Source organism: Stegodyphus dumicola, chromosome 5 (genome assembly GCF_044657685.1).
Source record: "Stegodyphus dumicola isolate Sdum_Otavi_A_Nest chromosome 5, ASM4465768v1".
In the NCBI taxonomy this organism is placed as follows: domain Eukaryota; kingdom Metazoa; phylum Arthropoda; class Arachnida; order Araneae; family Eresidae; genus Stegodyphus; species Stegodyphus dumicola.
In genome coordinates, this window is record NC_140772.1 from 41,838,451 (window position 1) to 41,857,591 (window position 19,141).

At 35.4% G+C, this 19,141-nt stretch overlaps 1 protein-coding gene and 1 non-coding gene across 3 annotated transcripts; both read right to left on the minus strand.

The window, feature by feature from the left end:
* Window positions 1-223: 223 nt before the first annotated feature.
* Window positions 224-17,310, minus strand: LOC118190593 (uncharacterized). 2 transcript variants are annotated; one of them, XM_085816344.1, is made up of 3 exons: window positions 17,171-17,310; window positions 13,566-13,776; window positions 224-1,020 (listed from the first exon to the last, which is right to left on the minus strand). In XM_085816344.1, the coding sequence occupies exons 2-3, from the start codon at window positions 13,592-13,594 to the stop codon at window positions 420-422; spliced, it is 630 nt and encodes a 209-aa protein (XP_085672470.1). In that variant the 5' UTR covers window positions 13,595-13,776; window positions 17,171-17,310; the 3' UTR covers window positions 224-419. The 2 variants fall into 2 exon arrangements, with proteins under 2 accessions (XP_085672470.1, XP_035217237.2); XM_035361346.2 differs by having other exon boundaries at window positions 13,570-13,776; window positions 17,171-17,309.
* Window positions 17,311-18,322: 1,012 nt separating this feature from the next.
* TRNAT-CGU (transfer RNA threonine (anticodon CGU)) lies at window positions 18,323-18,395 on the minus strand. The gene has a single exon. It is a non-coding gene; the product is annotated as a tRNA-Thr (tRNA).
* Window positions 18,396-19,141: the final 746 nt, after the last annotated feature.

A 19,141-nucleotide genomic window follows, 5' to 3' on the forward strand; every position in this document is an offset into this window, starting at 1 on the left:
ATAATATTTAAGATACATAAGCGCATGGACTAGACCTATTAACTCAATAAAAGAATAATCTTTCTGCAATACGAATGAAATTATTTAATCCCTTAAAATAAATATAATTCTTTATTCAGAAAGAAAATGCAATGTATTAAATGTTTATTTATTAAATGTATTAAATGTTAATTTATTAAATGTATTAAATGTTCATTATTTTCGTTCATTCAGACGAATTAAAGAAACAACAAGCTTAAAGCGGTCTTTATTAAAAGATATAATTATACATGCAAAATAATATTATTTCGAATAAACTGTAATTGTCTACGTGTATACTTTTATCAATTCTAAGTCGAAATAAAATTTTAAAATATGCTCAACATTCATTTAAATCATTGCGTGAATGCCTCTAAAAAGTAAAATGATCATAACATCTATTAAATTGAAGTTTTGGGGAATGTGGCAATGATTCTGGTTGGGGCACCTGATCCCTGGCCGATTTTCATAGGCATAATATAAAGAGTAGCTCCAAATATTGGAATCTCTTCCATGTTCGCTACATTTTCTAAACCATAAATATTTGCTTCTAGAAGGATCCTATGCGCCATGAGCTTCTGAGATGGACCGTGATCTAAAGATATTGTTTCTGTGCCAACTCCAAGGATCTTTCTGTTATCTACAAGCCACTGTGCTGCCTCCTCAGATAACCCAGGAAAATGGAAATTTTCAGTGTCATTGCCTGCAGTTCCGATAAAAGATTCCCTGTCTGACCAACGACGACCCCATCCAGATCGAATCATGACGATGGTACCATCCAGGCTCTGCCCAGAAATTTGCTCCCATTTCTCTAGATCTTCGATTTGCACAAGAGCATCCCTATCTTCCTCGGCTTTTTTAACGATATCTATGACAGCTGCTGGAGCCTTCAAATGATTCAATGGTATCTTGTCCACGCACCACCGTTCCTTTGCGAAGTGACAAGGTGCATCCATGTGAGTACCTACATGAGTTGCTGAGTGGTATTCTTCCAGCTGCAACCTATAGAATAAAAGAATTGAGGTGTAAGTGCTTATTCATTCTGCAAATTGTGAGAAGTAAAATCCATGATAATATACTTTTGATAAGAAAGCGATGAACAGCTAAAGACCTTTTCAAAGAGAAAATGAATATATAATTTTTTACTAGGGAAATTGTGATGTAGTCTTTAATTACGGAAATTACAGCAGGAGTTGACATAATTATACGAACAAAACAGAGTATAACTATATTGTTGCGTGCGTACGGATTCGTTATTAAATGAATGCACAAGTCCGATGAAAAATGAACAAAAATTTATTATTATCACAACAAAAATGCTTAAATTTTCTCAAATTATCACGCAGTATTACAATATCTCACAGTAGTTTTCTTTTAACTACTCAAATGTCCAATAGAACGTAATTCAAAACAGCTAAAGAATGCTAATCCGCGAATTCGCTACAATCAACAACAGTAGTTTTCTAAACAACAATAAACTAAGCAACTACTACGAACTGAGATGTTTTCCTCCTTTTATAACATTTTAAAATCACGCGCTAGAATTTTCCAGTACTTTCTCGAAATGAAAAAGAGTTATTTATTTATTTAATGCACGCGCTCTTGTATTTTCAATTTTCCGGCTTAGCTTTCTTTTAATATTCGTCACGCGCTGCACTGCGCGAGAAATAAAACCATTTAATTTATAATTGAACTAACATTTGCTTTTTAAATACCAAATTCGTAACACTGCCCCCTTCCCAATGACTGCACGTCCCGGGCAGTACAATCCCTGGATAGGAAGCTAAACTTACAACTGTGGCATAAATGCAACTGAGGCATAAACATTACATTACAATATCAAACAACATGAACAATAAATGCAATAACTAACTTGAACAAATCAAATGCTATCAAATACTAAATATAAAACAAATACTAAATACAAATCAAATACTAAATACAAATCAAATCAAATACACATTTAAAAACAAAAAGGACCATGGTCTTATACTATTTACAATTATTTACATTATGTACTATGGCCATAGTAATGAGCTAACCTGTCGTAATGAACGACTTTAGGTTTAGAGTTCGAAGACTTACGAATCCGAACCACGACGTCATTCAGCCTGTTTAGGACTGTGTCCGGCCCATCCCAAGGTGACTGTAATTTCGGACAAAGTCCTTTCCGTCGAGTCGGATTCCACAACCACACCTTGTCTCCTTCGTGGAATTGATGTTCAGTAGCTCTTGTGTCGTATCGGGTCTTCATCTTCTCCGTCGCCAAGTTGACTCGCTCTCGTGCAAAATTGTGCATCACTTCAAACCGGGCCTGGAGATCTTGAATATATTCCTCAGACGATGAAGGAGCATCCGGAGGGCGGCCAAACAATAGATCACAAGGCAGACGAAGGTCACGACCGAAGAGCATCTGTGATGGAGAATAGCCGGTAGTCTCGTGGACAGCACTGCGGTAAGCCAGTAAAAAGAGTGGTAATTTCTTGTCCCAGTCCTGTTGGTTTCTGGAAACCACTAATGAGAGGTTATTAAGGATGGTTCGATTGAACCTCTCTACCATGCCGTCCGACTGGGGATGCAATGGCGTCGTTTGAGTTTTGTCAATGCCAAGTAGTTTGCATAGTTCTTTGATTACTGCTGAGGCAAAATTCCTTCCCTAATCGGAATGTAACTGAAGAGGCACTCCGAACCTGGAAATCCAGTGCTGTATCATTACCTCAGCTACTGTGACTGCCTCTTGATCAGGAATAGGATAAGCTTCAGGCCACTTGGTGAAGTAATCAATGACAACGAGTATGTATTTGTTGCCATCAGCAGTTCGTGGCAGAGGTCCCAGGATGTCAAAGGCAATACGTTCAAAAGGCGCACCTACGTTGTAACGTTACAGTCTGTCTCGGCTGCGTTTCCTCGGTCCTTTCCGACCTGCACAGGCATCGCAAGATCGGCACCACTTTTGCACGTCATTCTTTGCATTATTCCAGTAAAAGCGCTCACGAACTCTCTGTAAGGTCTTCATAATTCCAAAGTGACCTCCTGTAGGGCTGTTATGTAGTTCTTTGAGGACATCAGGAATCCGGGATCTTGGAAGTATCAGTTGCCATCGGAACGTCTTCCCATCATCCGACTCGAATTTCCGGTATAAGACGCCGTTTCGAATGTGAAATGAATCCCAGAGTGCCCAGTATTGTTTTGTTGTAGGACTACAGATAGAAATGTCCTGCCATGTAGGTTTTCTGTTTGATGACTCTATTAAATCAAGTATGGGTTTAATGTCGCGGTCTTCCAGCTGGTCTTTCCTGACTTCATCATCACTCCACGGGTCTCGATCAGCCGATGTTGATGTTGTAATTTGTCTTGCGACCGGAGTCAGCAGCTCGTATTTCGCTTCCACCCTGGAACAATATCCGCAGCTTCCTTGGCAAGGTCTTCTAGACAGGGCGTCGGCGTTTCCGTGTGATGATCCCTTACGATGACGGATAGTGATGTCGTATTCTTGGAGTCTCTGTATCCACCTGGCTATTTGACCCTCAGGATTTTTGAAATTAAAAGCCAGGCCAATGAGGCATGGTCCGTGCGGAGGAGGAATTTTCTCCCGTATAGATAATGATGGAAATGTTCTACAGCTTTGACTATGGCGAGCAACTCTTTCCTTGTGACACAGTAATTCCTCTCCGGTTTAGACAGGCACTTGCTCCAGTAAGCTACTACACGTTCTTGGCCGTCTATTTCTTGGGACAAAACAGCACCGACACTTTCATTGCTCGCGTCGGTGTCGAGAATAAATGGTCTGTCGAGCTGAGGATACGTCAGGATTGGAGCAGATGTTAAAGCTTCCTTTAAGTTGTTAAATGCATCCTCGCATTCCTTTGTCCACAAGAATCTTTGCTTGCTCTCTGTCAGCTTGTGAAGTGGTCTTGCGATGGAAGAAAAGTTCTTCACGAATCTCCTATAGTAGGTGCAAAGCCCTAGGAAGCTTCTCAGCTGATGGACATTTTCGGGACGCGTCCAGGATTTAACCGCTGATACCTTTTCAGGATCCGTGCGCACACCTTCTGCAGAGATGACATGTCCCAGGTAAGTCACTTCCTTTCGAAACAATTTGCATTTAGCGGGAGTCAGCTTCAGATTGGCCTCTTTCAGTTTCTGAAGCACCTTTCTTAGATTTTCTAGATGCTCTTCAAAACTCTTTCCGATGATGATGATATCGTCCAGGTATATCAGACAGGCTTCGTAGGAAAGGCCTTTCAAAACAGTCTCCATAAGACGTTCGAATGTTGCCGGCGCATTACACAGTCCAAACGGCATCACTTTGAACTGCCAAAGTCGTTGTCCCGTAGTAAATGCCGTCTTTTCTCGGTCATCAGGATGGATTTCTACCTGCCAATACCCACTCTTTAAATCAAGTGTTGAGAACCACTTGCTTCCAGAAAGAGTGTCTAGAATGTCATCAATTCTAGGAAGAGGGTAACTGTCTTTCTTCGTAACCTCATTCAACCGGCGATAGTCAACGCAAAATCTTGTTGAGCCGTCTTTCTTTCTGACGAGAACGATGGGAGATGCCCATGGACTCGCTGAAGGCTCGATGACATCGCCTTCTTCCATATCTTTTAACAGTGTTCGCACCTCTTCCTGTTTAGCAAACGGTAGACGTCTTGGATGTTGCTTGATCGGGGGATGATCGCCAGTATCTATTCTATGTTGTGTCAAACTAGTTTGACCCACGTTAGAAGACGAGCGGGAGAAAACAACTTAAAGATCTTTAATGACGCGATCGGCAGCATTTTTCTCTTTATCGTTTAATTGTGCATTCTGCAATAACTCCGATGTAATGCTCTCTGAGGACACGGATTCTGGGATGTTACTCTTTCTTTCAATTCGTTCCTCCACAGCAGAAACTCTCCCTTCTATATGTTCTTTTACAGAAGAAACTCTTTCTTCTATTTCTTCTTTCACCGAAGAAACTCTTTCTTCAATTAGTCCAACTTTATTTTCAACTGTGTCAATTCTGCCTTCCATAGCTTCAAATTTATTTTCTATTATGCAGGTAATCTCTCTTTTCATTTCTTCTTGACCTGCTTCAATCTTTTCTTGACCAGCTTGAACGGCTTTCATTTCGTCCTTAACAGAGTTGACGGCCCCTTCCATCTTTCCTTGGCTAGATTTCATCTCTTCTTTCATTTCTTCTTTAAACGAGGCAAAGGCTGTTATCAATTTCCTTAACTGCTCTTCCATCGCTCTTGTTATTGGCATTCAAATCCCACTTCTGACACCAAAAATTGTTGCGTGCGTACGGATTCGTTACTAAATGAATGCACAAGTCCGATGAAAAATGAACAAAAATTTATTATTATCGCAACAAAAATGCTTAAATTTTCTCAAATTATCACGCAGTATTACAATATCTCACAGTAGTTTTCTTTTAACTACTCAAATGTCCAATAGAACGTAATTCAAAACAGCTAAAGAACGCTAATCCGCGAATTCGCTACAATCAACAACAGTAGTTTTCTAAACAACAACAAACTAAGCAACTACTACGAACTGAGATGTTTTCCTCCTTTTATAACATTTTAAAATCACGCGCTAGAATTTTCCAGTACTTTCTCGAAATGAAAAAGAGTTATTTATTTATTTAATGCACGCGCTCTTGTATTTTCAATTTTCCGGCTTAGCTTTCTTTTAATATTCGTCACGCGCTGCACTGCGCGAGAAATAAAACCATTTAATTTATAATTGAACTAACATTTGCTTTTTAAATACCAAATTCGTAACAATATTATAGCAAGAATGTAAAATAACAGCTCTACTGTTAATCAAACCGCATTCAAGGTAATTACTTCGCAATGCAACACGAGTTTGTAATATTCCTATTCTTATCCTTTTGAAATAATAGTCTGTGTATTTAACCTATGTTTGGGCTTCATATTTGTGTTATTACATCATTGAATTGATAAACTTTTCTGTTATTTATGTTAAAAAATGTAATTTATATTAAAATATGTAAAGATTTTAGCAGAATAGAGGAAATAAAAAAAGGAATTTCTGCTAGCAGTGCGCAGTAAGAAAGCAATGAATCGCAGATTTGATGCCGACTGTATATAGTTTTCTGTTTAGGTATATGCATGAGCAATATTTTCCATTGAATCCGAATGTAAAGTATTCATAAGCAGTATTTCTTTGAAAGCAATGATGCAAATTCTCTGCGAAGTCTCAAAACGTTAATAGAAAATTAATAAAAAAATTTACTAGAAAACTTTAATAGAAAATTCGTAAAATATTGCTTTGGATTTGAAATAAAGAATAAAATATCATTTCCATCCTACATTTATGTTGCCTCGCCTGGTAATCAATGTCTAAATAGGGGCCGTTTGAAAATAAAAACTAAACGAAAGAGCATTTTCAAAATCCAAATTTATTTTTAGATTCTAGATACGTTTTCTATTTTTCAACATAGTTACCAAGTTTTTTTATATACTTATCATACCTTAGAACTAGATTTTAAATACCCTCTTCATAGAAACTCGCCGCATGCTCCAATAACGAAGATGTCACGGCCGTTTTCACGTCCTAGACTAGACACAGGAAAATCGTTTGAAAGAGTGCTTATGGTGAAACATATGTCCTCAAGAATTTTTGCTTCATCTGAAGCCACCATATCGCCTGTGATCACAGATGGGTGACCAGAGCGAGACTCATGATGGACGTTGTCTCGGCCACCTTTGAAGTCTCTGACCCATTTACGCACTTTGTATTCTCTCATGGCAGTAGCTCCGTAAACTTCGCAAATCTGCTAGTGAATGTCTGCAGTAGATAGGTTTCCAGAACTGTTTCAAGGGAACGTATATAACGTAGCGTGCTAAAATTTTAATAATACGAATTGTATGTCAGACAGTAAAATGCGGCTTGTTGTACAATAATGCATAAACTTATAAAGGTTTTTCTTTTGTAGACGAATCATTTGCGGGCAGTTGTATGAATGCAAGAAAAGAAAGCTTTCTTGGTTCACTGAAACTGTGAAAAGTCAAACACACAGGTTCAATGCAATTTTTGGACTGCTTTTGGTGAGCAGATTCCCTTCACATTAAGCATTTATAATGCATTATATTAATGTTCAGAAAAAGTAAGGTCTGTCGAACATCAGCACAAAGGACATTCAGCTCTAAAAGAGCTCTAGCAAATCAATTAAGAATGATGAATACCAAATAATTAAACATATTATTACATGCTCAACACTCCATGCGGTATTGTACAAATACGTACAAGTGCATGATGTCTACAAGATGCAACTGTTGTATGCTGTTCTAGCAGCAGCCAATCCATAGCGAGCAGTCTTTGTTGTCGAGAGCTTACAGAAGACAGACTAGGATGAAAATTTCATGAAATGTGCGTGTCGGAATAATGAAGTAACATTCCATATTTTTAGTTTATTAATTCATCATAATATACGAATATGGAAATTATAATTGTCCCTTATTACACGTAAGACCAAAAGAGAGCCTCAAGGTCAACTTTTAATATGGTCTGATGCACATCGCATCATTTGCCAGTTTCTCTTCTATAAGTCAATCATGACTGGTAGCTTTTATCTTGATAAACTCGCCAGTTTCGCGATGACACAACTGAAGGATTATCAGCCCGATGTTCTCTTCCAGCAAACCTATGCTTATCCGCACTGGGCCACAGCAGTTTCCTAATTCTTCGACGTTACTTTCCTCAAATATTCGATTGGACTTGGTGGTTTCATTTCTGTAGCATCCTCGTTCACCTATCTTAATAGTCCTGAATAACTTCCCGTGGGGGTACGTGAAGTATTCTATGTGTCGTACTAAAATTGCTAAGCTAAGAGAACTTAAGAAAGATACTTATTGCGTTCCACAGAGCTACCATGCACGTAGTTGAATTCAAGGTAGATGTGGTCTGTCTGATCGAAGAACTCGCATTAAATTGGACAAATGAGGCGATAAAAACTATGAGCATCATGTACGGCAAATCGCTTTTAAATATGCAACTTAGAATTTGAGTTTGAATCTTTAATTTGTAAAGATAATTCTTGGACATTATATAATTTTTATTAATCGGTAAGAATATTCTACAGGACTGAAGGATAGTGGATTATGGAGAAGTTTTGGGAAAAGGTCAAGGCTGCCACTAGACTATCGTGCCAAAGATGATGATGATAACAGAAATCCTGTTCAATATTTACTAGTTTAATGATATTATTTTCTGGTGACAAAAATTTTAAGATATCTAAAAACTACAATAAAACATAATAGGCGATGTTTGACCGGCACTTTTGGAAAAGTAAAATCCTTCAAATATTGATATTTTTTGTTACTGAAAGCGAGATTTAACACATTTCACGGAATTATTTCTTTGTTTATGTGTATTTTACTTCTTACATATTTATATAACTTATGCTATGGATTTAAAAATTTGCTTGTACTCCTAAAAGTCAAAAGTGTCATGTTACATCATCATTTAATGATTAATTTGTTTGGAGGATATTGTAAGTCAGATGCTGTTGAGTCTTATGGTGTATTAAGATTTTAACATATAAATGCATATTTATTTAGTTTACACAGAGATGTTATACATAAAAGTACTCTCACTATAATGTAATGGGGGTACTAAACAAGTACATGAAACATGAATGATGAATACAAGGGCAATGTGGAATGAAGTATGCTATCAAATATAATTGCAGGTTAAAAGAATTTTATGATTTCTGAAGGTATGTCTTGCTTGGTGAAGTCTGTATGTAGCGCTTTGTGTCTGAATATAGTGCTTTGTGTTAAGTAGAAGAGTATGTAGAAGAATAAATAAATGATACAATGATGTTATTCCTTTGATAATTATCTACTCAGTTGTCTTCATAGTGTTCAGTATTACTGTTCATAATATGGTGATAAAACGTTTTTCAACACCTAGCTGTTTAAAAATCAAACGTTATATGGTTCTGCTGTAGATTGAAACTCGTGTTAAAGCCCTGCAGATCCTACTATAATGAATACTTATCGGTTAGTCTAAAAAAGTCACAAAGTCGTATGAAGGTTAAAAAACACCTTTCTTATTTAACTCTTAAATGAAAGAAAGGCACTACTTGTTCGACAGATAAATTTCTTTGCTTGCAGGTATTTGTATCAACATAAGAGAAAATTAAATTTCGATGTTGGTAACATAATCTGAGGCTACACATAAAATAGACTACTCAAGCTGGCTCAGGTATATAACGGCACATATTTTATAACGTTGGATAACAAAATGCTAAAGCCGGAATACAACTTGGGCAGAGCTGGCGATAGCAACAGCAAGACGCAGCTTCCAGAGGCTCTACTGTAAACATTCAAAACCATCAGCTCATATAAGCGAACAACTACTTTGCATTCTGGTGACGATTACGGTAAGGAGAAGTTGTAGTAAAAGTTTAAACTAAAATAACTGGCTAATTAACATAAAATATACCTTAAAACTTATTATTCTTTGTTTGCAGTGGAACAGTTAAATCTCTAAGATAAATACAATTGTAAGATTCTAGCTAAATTAAAGTTACTTTTGCTGGCTAGATCTTTACTTGAATTATGAAGCGACTATTCGCTCAGTTCAACTGTATCAGTGGTTACAGCCGAAAACATCGCAGACGAAAACGTCGCGGAGAAAACAACGCAAGGCGAAAACGTCGTGCTACAAAACATCGTGGGAGAAAACATCGCAAAGAGAAAACATCGCAGTTCTAAAACATCGTGGTACAAAACATCGTCGTCGAAAATAAAGCGGTTCAAAAATTTCGTAGTTTAAAAACATCGTCGTCGAAAATATCGCGGTAAAAAATAAAGTATCTACAAATCATCGCATGACGATAACATCGTAGCCACGCTTTTTTCAGGGTTTGATAACTGTAAATGGATATTCCCGTAATGATTTGTGTGGGCAAGATGGAAAGAAGGATAATATTTACTTTCATATTTTTTATTAATCAATAAATTTTTGCTGAGAAAATAAAAAAGAAACTTAAGCATAGAAAATTAATGCAACTTATAGTACTTAATAGAATTTTAAACCGACATAGTTAACTAACAAAGGCCATATTAATAAATAATTTTTTATAAAGTTTTTACTGGCAATTCTTCATGAGAAGTATAATCTATAAGTTACGTTTAATTTTCTATGCTTAAGTTTCTTTCTTACGTTTTCAGCAAAAATTTATTAGTTAATAAAAGAATGTGAAAGTAAAAATTATCCTTCTTTACATCTTGCGCTCACAAATCATTATGAGAATATCCATTTACAATTATTAAAACCTGAAAAAGCATGTCTGCGATGTTATCGGCATGCGATGATTTGTAGATACTTTATTTTTTACCACGATATTTTCGAGGACGATGTTTTTAAACTGCGAAGTTTTTGAACCGCTTTATTTTCGACGACGATATTTTGTACCGTGATGTTTTAGAACTGCGATGTTTTCTCCCACGATGTTTTGTAGCACGACGTTTTCGCCTTGCGTTGTTTTCTCCGCGACGTTTTCGTCAGCGATGTTTTCGTCAGCGATGTTTTTGCCGCGATGTTATCGGCGGACACCGTGTCAGTAACAGCACATAGGAAGGGTGAAAAGACCCTTTTATTCAACTCTTGAACAGTATGTACAGTTGGCACTTCTGGTGTTTACACGACCTTACGAATACTTTTAGTGTGCAACTCAGGATAAAAATGTAAAATTTTAAGTAAACGTAATTCGAATAATCAACCGAAGCAGCAAAGAGATGCTGTTTTAACGTGACGTTGACTCTTGGCTCTACCACCGACGTAGACTTAACCGGAAATTAATACGCACGGCAGTAAAAATAGCAAGCTTAACTAGTACAGAAACAATGTGGCCAACAGGCAGAACACGCTGTATCTGAAGTAACTCAGACACCAACTTAAATAGTAGCTTTCTATTCTACTTTGCATAATGCACGAAACTGAAATCTCATTCTGGCAAGAAAGCGTGAGTTGAAAACAAGAGACATAGGAAAGGCTGCTTTCAAAATAAAATTAACTGTTGATAAAATTAAATAAAACCCCACAGTGTAATGATATTTTATTTAAAAAGCTCAAAAATTATTTCAATAAGGAGTGAAAAAAATTAGTTTCTTTGCTCATTCTGTATAAGGTGACTGTTTGTAACAGAGTAACTGAGACCATTTATACCTTCAAGTCTTTTTTTCCTTGTGAGAATGTAAGAAAACTCTATAACACGTGCTCGCTACTTTAAGATCTGTTAGGGCACAAAAGTATCACTACAGACTTTTGCAGCTTGATTGATGTCAGTTTTCGTCTAGATATATGCCAAATATAGGCGGTTCACAAACATGAACTTTGCGAATCTCTGTTATACAAATATGAATTTGGTATTGCCTGAGATTTGTAAATCTTTAATGTATCTCTGGTTCGCAGACCTTATAGTGATTCTTCTATCAAAAATAGTTATTTTATTTGCAATATGCAATGAAATCGTTTCATTCTTTTGAATTTCTTTTTGGAAATACAGTTTACTCTAAGTATCGTCTGCGCAGCTACTTCGTTTCTTCTTTTGAATGAAGAATTTATAAAACAGTGTAAAAATACATTTCTTAAAGAAGAATACGTTAGGCTTTAAAATTCTTTTACTTAAAAAATATCATTGGCAAAAATTTCAGAGAATTGAAAATATAATAATTAATGTATATGTAAGAAAAATTACGAAACATTAGTTCAAGAAGACTAATACAGATTTTCAAAATAAACGTTTCGTGAAACGGAAGGCGGAGGGGGGGGGGTTAAAATCTAGCTTGTCTTTCTCAAAACTGTTTTAGTGAGCGGAATCTGTGGATACGTGGCAAGGAGATGAGACATTATTGCATATTAAAGATAATTAGTAAAACCTTTCGTGTGGTAAAACCAAAAATGTTTTTCTGCTTTTTGTAACTTTTTTATGCCAGACACAGTCGCAAAATTACATGTATTATCTCTGATAGGTTTCTTATGCATAGCTTATGTCACGATAGTTTTCAGGCGTTTCAGGCGAAAACAGGGGGAGGGAGGTAAGAGCTCATATTATTGGCTGAAAAAAAAAAGGACCTTCGCATAGTTATTTCTTAACATTAGATGGGTATTTTATCCCCTCATAATCTCCTATGCTACTTTACCAAGTACTTAAAAGTAATTGGTAGGTGGATAAATGTAATATCATTAATATAAGGGAAAAAAGTCTGATGTGTACACCACATGACTTCCTTGTACGGAATATTAAATTATACGCATTTTTTCTTTCATTTTATTTAAACTTATCAGATTGAATTAAACCTACTTCGCCGACAGCGCATAAACCACAATAGAATAAATGCATTCTTTAAAATTCACTTTGTTCACCATAGCGACACTCTGGCGCTAGGTTTACTTAACAGTATTATACTTCGACGCACAAAATTTATATCATTTAAAGAATTATCTAATCGTTGCCACGTGTTCTATTCAAATACTATAATAAAGCTAGAACTATGTATAAAAGAAATTAAGCAAACAAAAGAAAAAAGAAACAGTTTTTCACAGACGATTGAGTATTTCTCATTCAATTAATTCAGTTTTCACTTCGGGACAAGGCAAAAATACATAAAAACTCAAAATATCTGTATTAAAAATTACGAAGTAAATCTTAAACGCTTATTTCCTCGAAAAAATTCCAGAAAGGATTAAGCATGATTTAAATAATAAATGAAGGCGTTATCTTTGTTGTTGCGAAGCTAAGTTTCTCTAGATTGGCAACAAATCCGCTACTCAGCTGTTTCAAATGTAAACAAGAGCAATGGCCGCCATCAAATTAGGCTTAGCAGCACTTAAACATTTTTAAAATTGTTGATAATTCTAAAAATATTGCATACAGATTTCTCCTCCGATAAATATCTAATTATTTTTCAGCTGCACCGGACTAAAATGAGGTGGACGATAATTCGTCACCACTTGGATTTGGCTACTGTCCACAGTCCTACACCTTTGTCCACAGTCGCCTTTTAAGTGGGAAAGGATGTAAGGAATTTTATCTTTTCTTACCGCTTCGTTTCTTCGTCGTAAGATTTGAAAACACGTCTGGCTAGGAATTGGAAAAATTCGAATCCTGGCAACTTTCCTGCTCCGATGAATATGCCGCCATTTTACATCCTTGCGTTATTTCGTAGTATAAGTGGTTAGCCATCTAATTAGCTGTTGGAAATCTGTTGTTTGAATCATGACGAAGTCTTTTTTGACTTAAGCGTTTATAGCTTCGAAACTCTTCATAGTCTCTATTAGCTAATCAAATTAGAATAAATACTAACTTTAAGAAAATTGCAATTCCTAGAGATTTACCGTTCTTAAGAAAGTTTATATAAAGATGAAATTGCTTTTTGCATTTTGTTCAGTCCCAGAAATAAAATTTTTGAGATACGTCATAAATGAAGTGCGGTATACAATATCAAAATGCATTACACTGTAACTTATGCATAGTTTTTGCAGTTAAAATAGTTTGAGATTTAAAATATAGTGATACATACATACCAGTAACCTTCGTCAGCGATTCCATTATGAGTTAGTTTCATTTCAAACTTTTTTTGCGTAGGCCAGTATAAGGTTGTTTCGTCGAATACATAAGACATGTCCACCATTTCATGAGGTACAGGCCCCCCTTGGATGTCGGGGGTCATCCACAAGGTCAGTACAGTCACCAAAAAATACATCATTCAGATAGATTTAGGGTGCTACAAACTTTAAAATAAATAATAAATATGAATCATTAAATAAATTAAAAAAATGAGGATAAGGATACAGAATTTCTTTAAAAAATAATTACATGACAAAAAAAGTGCAGTGCTAAGCTTTTCTTTCTTCCCCCTTCTTTTCTTTCTTTCGCTTTTTCCTTTTACTTTTTTGACTGAAGAATGTTTATTTTAGATCTAGTCTTAAAAATTATATCAAGAATAAGAATATTTTCTGCGCACAAGGTATTGCATTTTTAAATATGTCTTGAGCTACCCTCGTATTCAATACAATGATTTTTGAAACCTGCTGTTTTCTTGTTTTACGCCTAGAGAAGGCATGGATGCTTGTAATTGTCTACTCCAGGGCTTAATTTCTAAGATTAGAAGTGCCAAAGCCCTATGGAAGACCGTCAGCAGAGAGGAACAAGAGTAAATAAATAAATAAAATGACTATTAAACTCATTAATAATTTTAAAATGAAATAGTTAATTATTATCAAATTAATTAATATATATTTAATTAATGTTTATAAATTGTTATTTAATCAATAATTATTATATAATTAATTAATTATAATTATTAGATAATTAATTATTATTTATTGAAATAATTAACTAATTAAAATTAAATAAAACGTAAATAGATAAATTGAAAATTAATACGCGATTTTTAATATAATTTTATTGTTAAAATAAAGTTTTCGAGATAAAATTTCTACTGAAATCGTTATTCAATTACATAAAAGAAGTGCCGCAACCTTCTTATTCAGGGCTCCGGTGTCCGGCTCAATTTAAGTTCTGATCGTAGGGGGGGGAGTTCTTTTATCATCGCAAAAATTAAATATACTTAAAGTATAGCTGATGAAAATTCCAGGGCGAAACCATGGAGGTAGGAAGTAAGATGGAGTCGCCCTAAATAAGTTTCTCCGTACCCTGCTCTGAAGCACCGGCGATCCCTACGTGGTGACCAAAACATTGGGTCATTTACCATTGAGTTCTATGGGATTTGACGCGTTCGGGTGTAAATATTTTGTAATTACGTCGCAAATATACATATAAATGTATATATTTTCTTTTTCTACAACACTTCAGAGTCCTAAGTATGTGAAAACAACATATTTTTAAACAACATTTCATTCTGAACGGAATTAAATGCTATACTTTTCACAGGACAGTTTTCTCAGAATGGTTTAATTTGAATGAAATATTTTCTCAAGTTTTCGTTAATTACTCTAGAAAAAAAAATTAAGGTAATTCGATTTTATTCGGTCAAGGTACAAAAATTAAGATCAAAGCTTATTGTATTATTAATATTAAAATTATGCATTATTTCTTTTCTATTTATAGAGCTTCTTTCTGAAATACTTTCTTAAATATGACATGATTTTTTGGCTTCGAAAAATGTAAGTCAATTTTTAATTAATGCTCTATTCGGTTCATTTTAAATTAGAGAATTATTAGGAATTAGCGAAATACTTTAAATAGTACTTAACTTTCTCTGAACATTTCTGAAAGGGAATAAAATAAGTTTTTTTTAAAGTATTATTTAAAACTTGTAACTGAGTTATTATAAAATGTAAGGGGAATAATTCTTTTAATTATACTTATCTGTTTTTTTTTATCCTTCATTTCAACAATACATATTCCAAAACTCTTTATTACGTTCTGATCGGACCATTCATGATCGGACCTCCTTTGGCAGGATATACAAATGTTTTCACCTGCGTCGATTACCCTATTTTTCAAATTCTTAATAAGCTGTCTTGATGATGTAGCACGTTCACATGGTCACATCATCTTGACCGCACATGGTACTTCCGCCAAATTCGCAAATGTATCCCTCTTCTGTTCCACACATTTGTGTAAAACTGTACATAATTTTACACAAATGTGTGGTTCCAAATGAAGGGAAAGCTAACTTGTTGGCATATCTGTGTGTATATTTATTAATTTTGACAAGGATTGCAGCATTTGATGGTAATTTTATTTTTAATTAACCCAAATAAGTAAAACGTGTAAGCCCAAAGTGCTTATTTTTCAGATATATAAAATTAAAACGATGGGTTAAAAATGAGCAGCAGTAAAGCCTCTCCTCTAAAAAATTTTAAAAGGTACATGTTACAATAATATATGGATGTGAAAAAAATTTGTTTTATTTAAAACATTTTGACGTTTGGAAAATAAAATAAAAGTAGCGAATACTCTATCAAAGGTATCGAAAGACGTATACAATTTTAAATGTACCGTAAGGTATTTTTAATTCTTTAAGCATAACATTTTTCTTAAAATCTATATTTTTGTAGTGCAACAGCTTAGAATTTTATAAAACAAATTCATAATCAAAATCGCTGTTGTTAGTTATCGAAAAATAACAAAGATGTAATTTTAGGGTAAATGTCACTAAACTATACAAATTGCTATTATCCATCACACTATGAATGTTTCTTTCATGCGAAAGTGTCCCTTTTTCGATTTGTATGGAACTGTCGTGTGTCGAAATACTATCAGAATCTTGTGAAGCGAGCTTCTGAATGTAAACAAAGAACACCCCATCTGGTGACCCAAGCTTCAAAGCAGTGCTTCACTTTTAGCGCGGGTTGGCCCCTCCTCCTTTTCCTACCTCCATGGTGGATACTATGGGAAGACGATGTATAAGACGTGTTTATCTCAGTATTTCAGTCTTATTGTACACTCTGTCACTTAACGCACATTTAAGAACACAAATTGTCCTTCCTGCGAGGATAACTAACTGTAAGCATCGATAACAGTACACTAGATACAATGGCATGGCGAGAAATTTAGGCCTTCCTAAATAAACTACCCCAACTTAAAGGGAAACGTTTCCGCACGTGAGTGAGAGAACTTTACTTGAACGTCTCATGTTCTCATGAGTTCGTATTTCTAGGGAAATAGAGTTTTGCAAGGTCTGCTTATTGTTAAACTAAAACGTTAGGAATTCTAAAATTTTTTTCCCTTTAAATTGTGGTTCAGTTTTATAAAAAGAAGTACCGGAGCTGATGATGCTGCAAGAACTTAATTACAAATTCAGGATTGTCCAGGCCAATCTTGAATGTTTAATAACTCCACCTAAATTAAAACATTTAGTAAATGTGGTGGTAGTGGTGATGTCTTCGCGTCCAAAAGAACCCAAAACTGATCGCAAAAGATCCTGTGTACGCAAGACGTGGCCATTCCCAGAATAAAGCCACTCAGGATGAAAAGGATATTCTCCAAGAAGAATCATGGATGAAAAATCATATTTAGCAAAAGTACTTGAATGCTATTAACATTTCAATAATAAGATAGCAGTATTTATTCAGTAACACAAAGAAATGTAACGTTTGACAATTATGCTCATACATGGAAATGCTTTTGCATTAAGAGACAGAAATTTACACTTACCTTCGTCTTTTCAGTAAGAGTGATGATTCAGCGTACTGCATTCATCTTTTTATAGCTTAGGGAGCATCATTAACTGCACGAAACATCAGGATTCATCTATAGCACCAAAACCGGTAAATCTGAGGAGTCTCTAATATATTTTAGGCACGCCTTTTTTATTTCTTCACATAGTAATTTTAGCCGCTTTTCATGCATAACATATCATTGACTATTATGAAATCGGAAAGCTAGGTTACGAAAACTGCAAATCACAAAGACTCGTAAGTGAAAATATTTGGCAAATTTTTAATTCTTATCAGTCACATGTGTGAGTTGAAGAGTATATCATAGTGACAACCATTATACACTTTGAATGCTTTTTGGGTTTGAGTGTTCAAGTATAAAGAGCAAAATTTGGTTTATGCATGGGTGAACTCTTTAACTAAACTTGTCAAATTTAAACAATATTCGAATTGGAATAGACATAGCATCCGGAGACATAGTAGACACAGTAATTGGCATCCACCCAGGATATTTTAGTATCGTTTTAGTTAGCAGACTTTGCCCAGAAAAAGCATTTTTTTTTTTTTTTTTTTTTTTTTTTTTTGCTTGTTTATGGTAGGAAGGAGATCCATGGAGATTCAACTACATTACGGGTCTAGGGGCGTATCTAGCTTTACCGCTTGGCAACACTTTACTGAATTTTGTGGCGTGGGCTATGCATTCATACCATTTTGAGTTTATTAATTTTCTTTAGAGTATAGTCACTTTTATCCTGTTGCGTAACATTTCCATAAAGAGTATGCTGCTTCTTACCATATTAAAAAATAATTATATTAATTTGAAGGAGTTAGTATTAAATGCATTTAAAAGTGGGCTATATGTATTAACTTTGTTGAATGTTGTGTAACTTATAAAATAATGATAAACATTTAAAATTCATCAGTTTTTGAGGACCGAAGTGGAAATCCTTATATGTTTTAAAATTAGTTAAACTTGTCACTTGTCAAACAGCTTACATCGTAATAACAATTTAAATTTACTTGGTTTATGAAGACCGAATTATGGTCCGGTATAATCAGTTAGCCAATTGCATTATTCATTTGTTGATATATCTTAAAGGTTGTAGAAACATTAGGTTATTTGGAAGCAGGAAACAGGAAAAATGAGCAATGCCCTCGCCGGGACTCGAACCAAGGACCTCTCGAATACGCGTCGAGTGTGCTGACCACTACACTACGAAGGCATGCTAAGAAAGCGGGAGAAATACCTTATATACTTTCCATTTTTTAAAGGGCGGCTGGGGTTTTAATGCCGGTGGTGAAGAATCGTTATTCATTAGCTTTTTAGTTCGGGCGCCACTGTAGAAACATAAGTTATTTAGAAGCCAGAGAGATATGGTCACTTTACTTAACCTGTTCCGCCAAACTAAGTTAATGGCACTACAGGGTTAGGAAGTCATCCTAGTCATTGCTAGCAATCTGACGGTTAGGCCGCCTTTCTATATTTTACATTAATCTGTAGTTTCTTGGATATAATTATTTTCATTCATTTGCTTCATTATCTCTAAGATGCCCTTGTTGCAGTAATAGTCCGTGAACAGTCTATTCACAGGACATGTGATGTAGTCGGAACGAAAGAACTGCTGTCGAAGGTGCTCTGTCAGAGGGCAGGAGAGCAAGTAATGAAGTGCGTCCGCGTCTTCCCCGCGAAAACCGCAAGAACAGTTGATGTCCCGTCTGAGGAATCGTCTGTAATACTCTAGGAATTTCCCGTGGTTGGTACAGGCTTGGAGGAAGAGTCGGTTGCATTTCAGCCTCTTGAGAGAAGGTATTGGGAAGATGTTGTAAGTAAATCTTCCTGTCTCTTCTTCCTGCCATCGCGATGACCATGTCTCTTGAAATGCTGTCTTGAGGAGCCTCTTTGCAACTTCTGCGGAAAGCGGAACTTCCTTGTCAATTTCTGGTTTGAGAGCTGCAGTCTTAGCTAGTT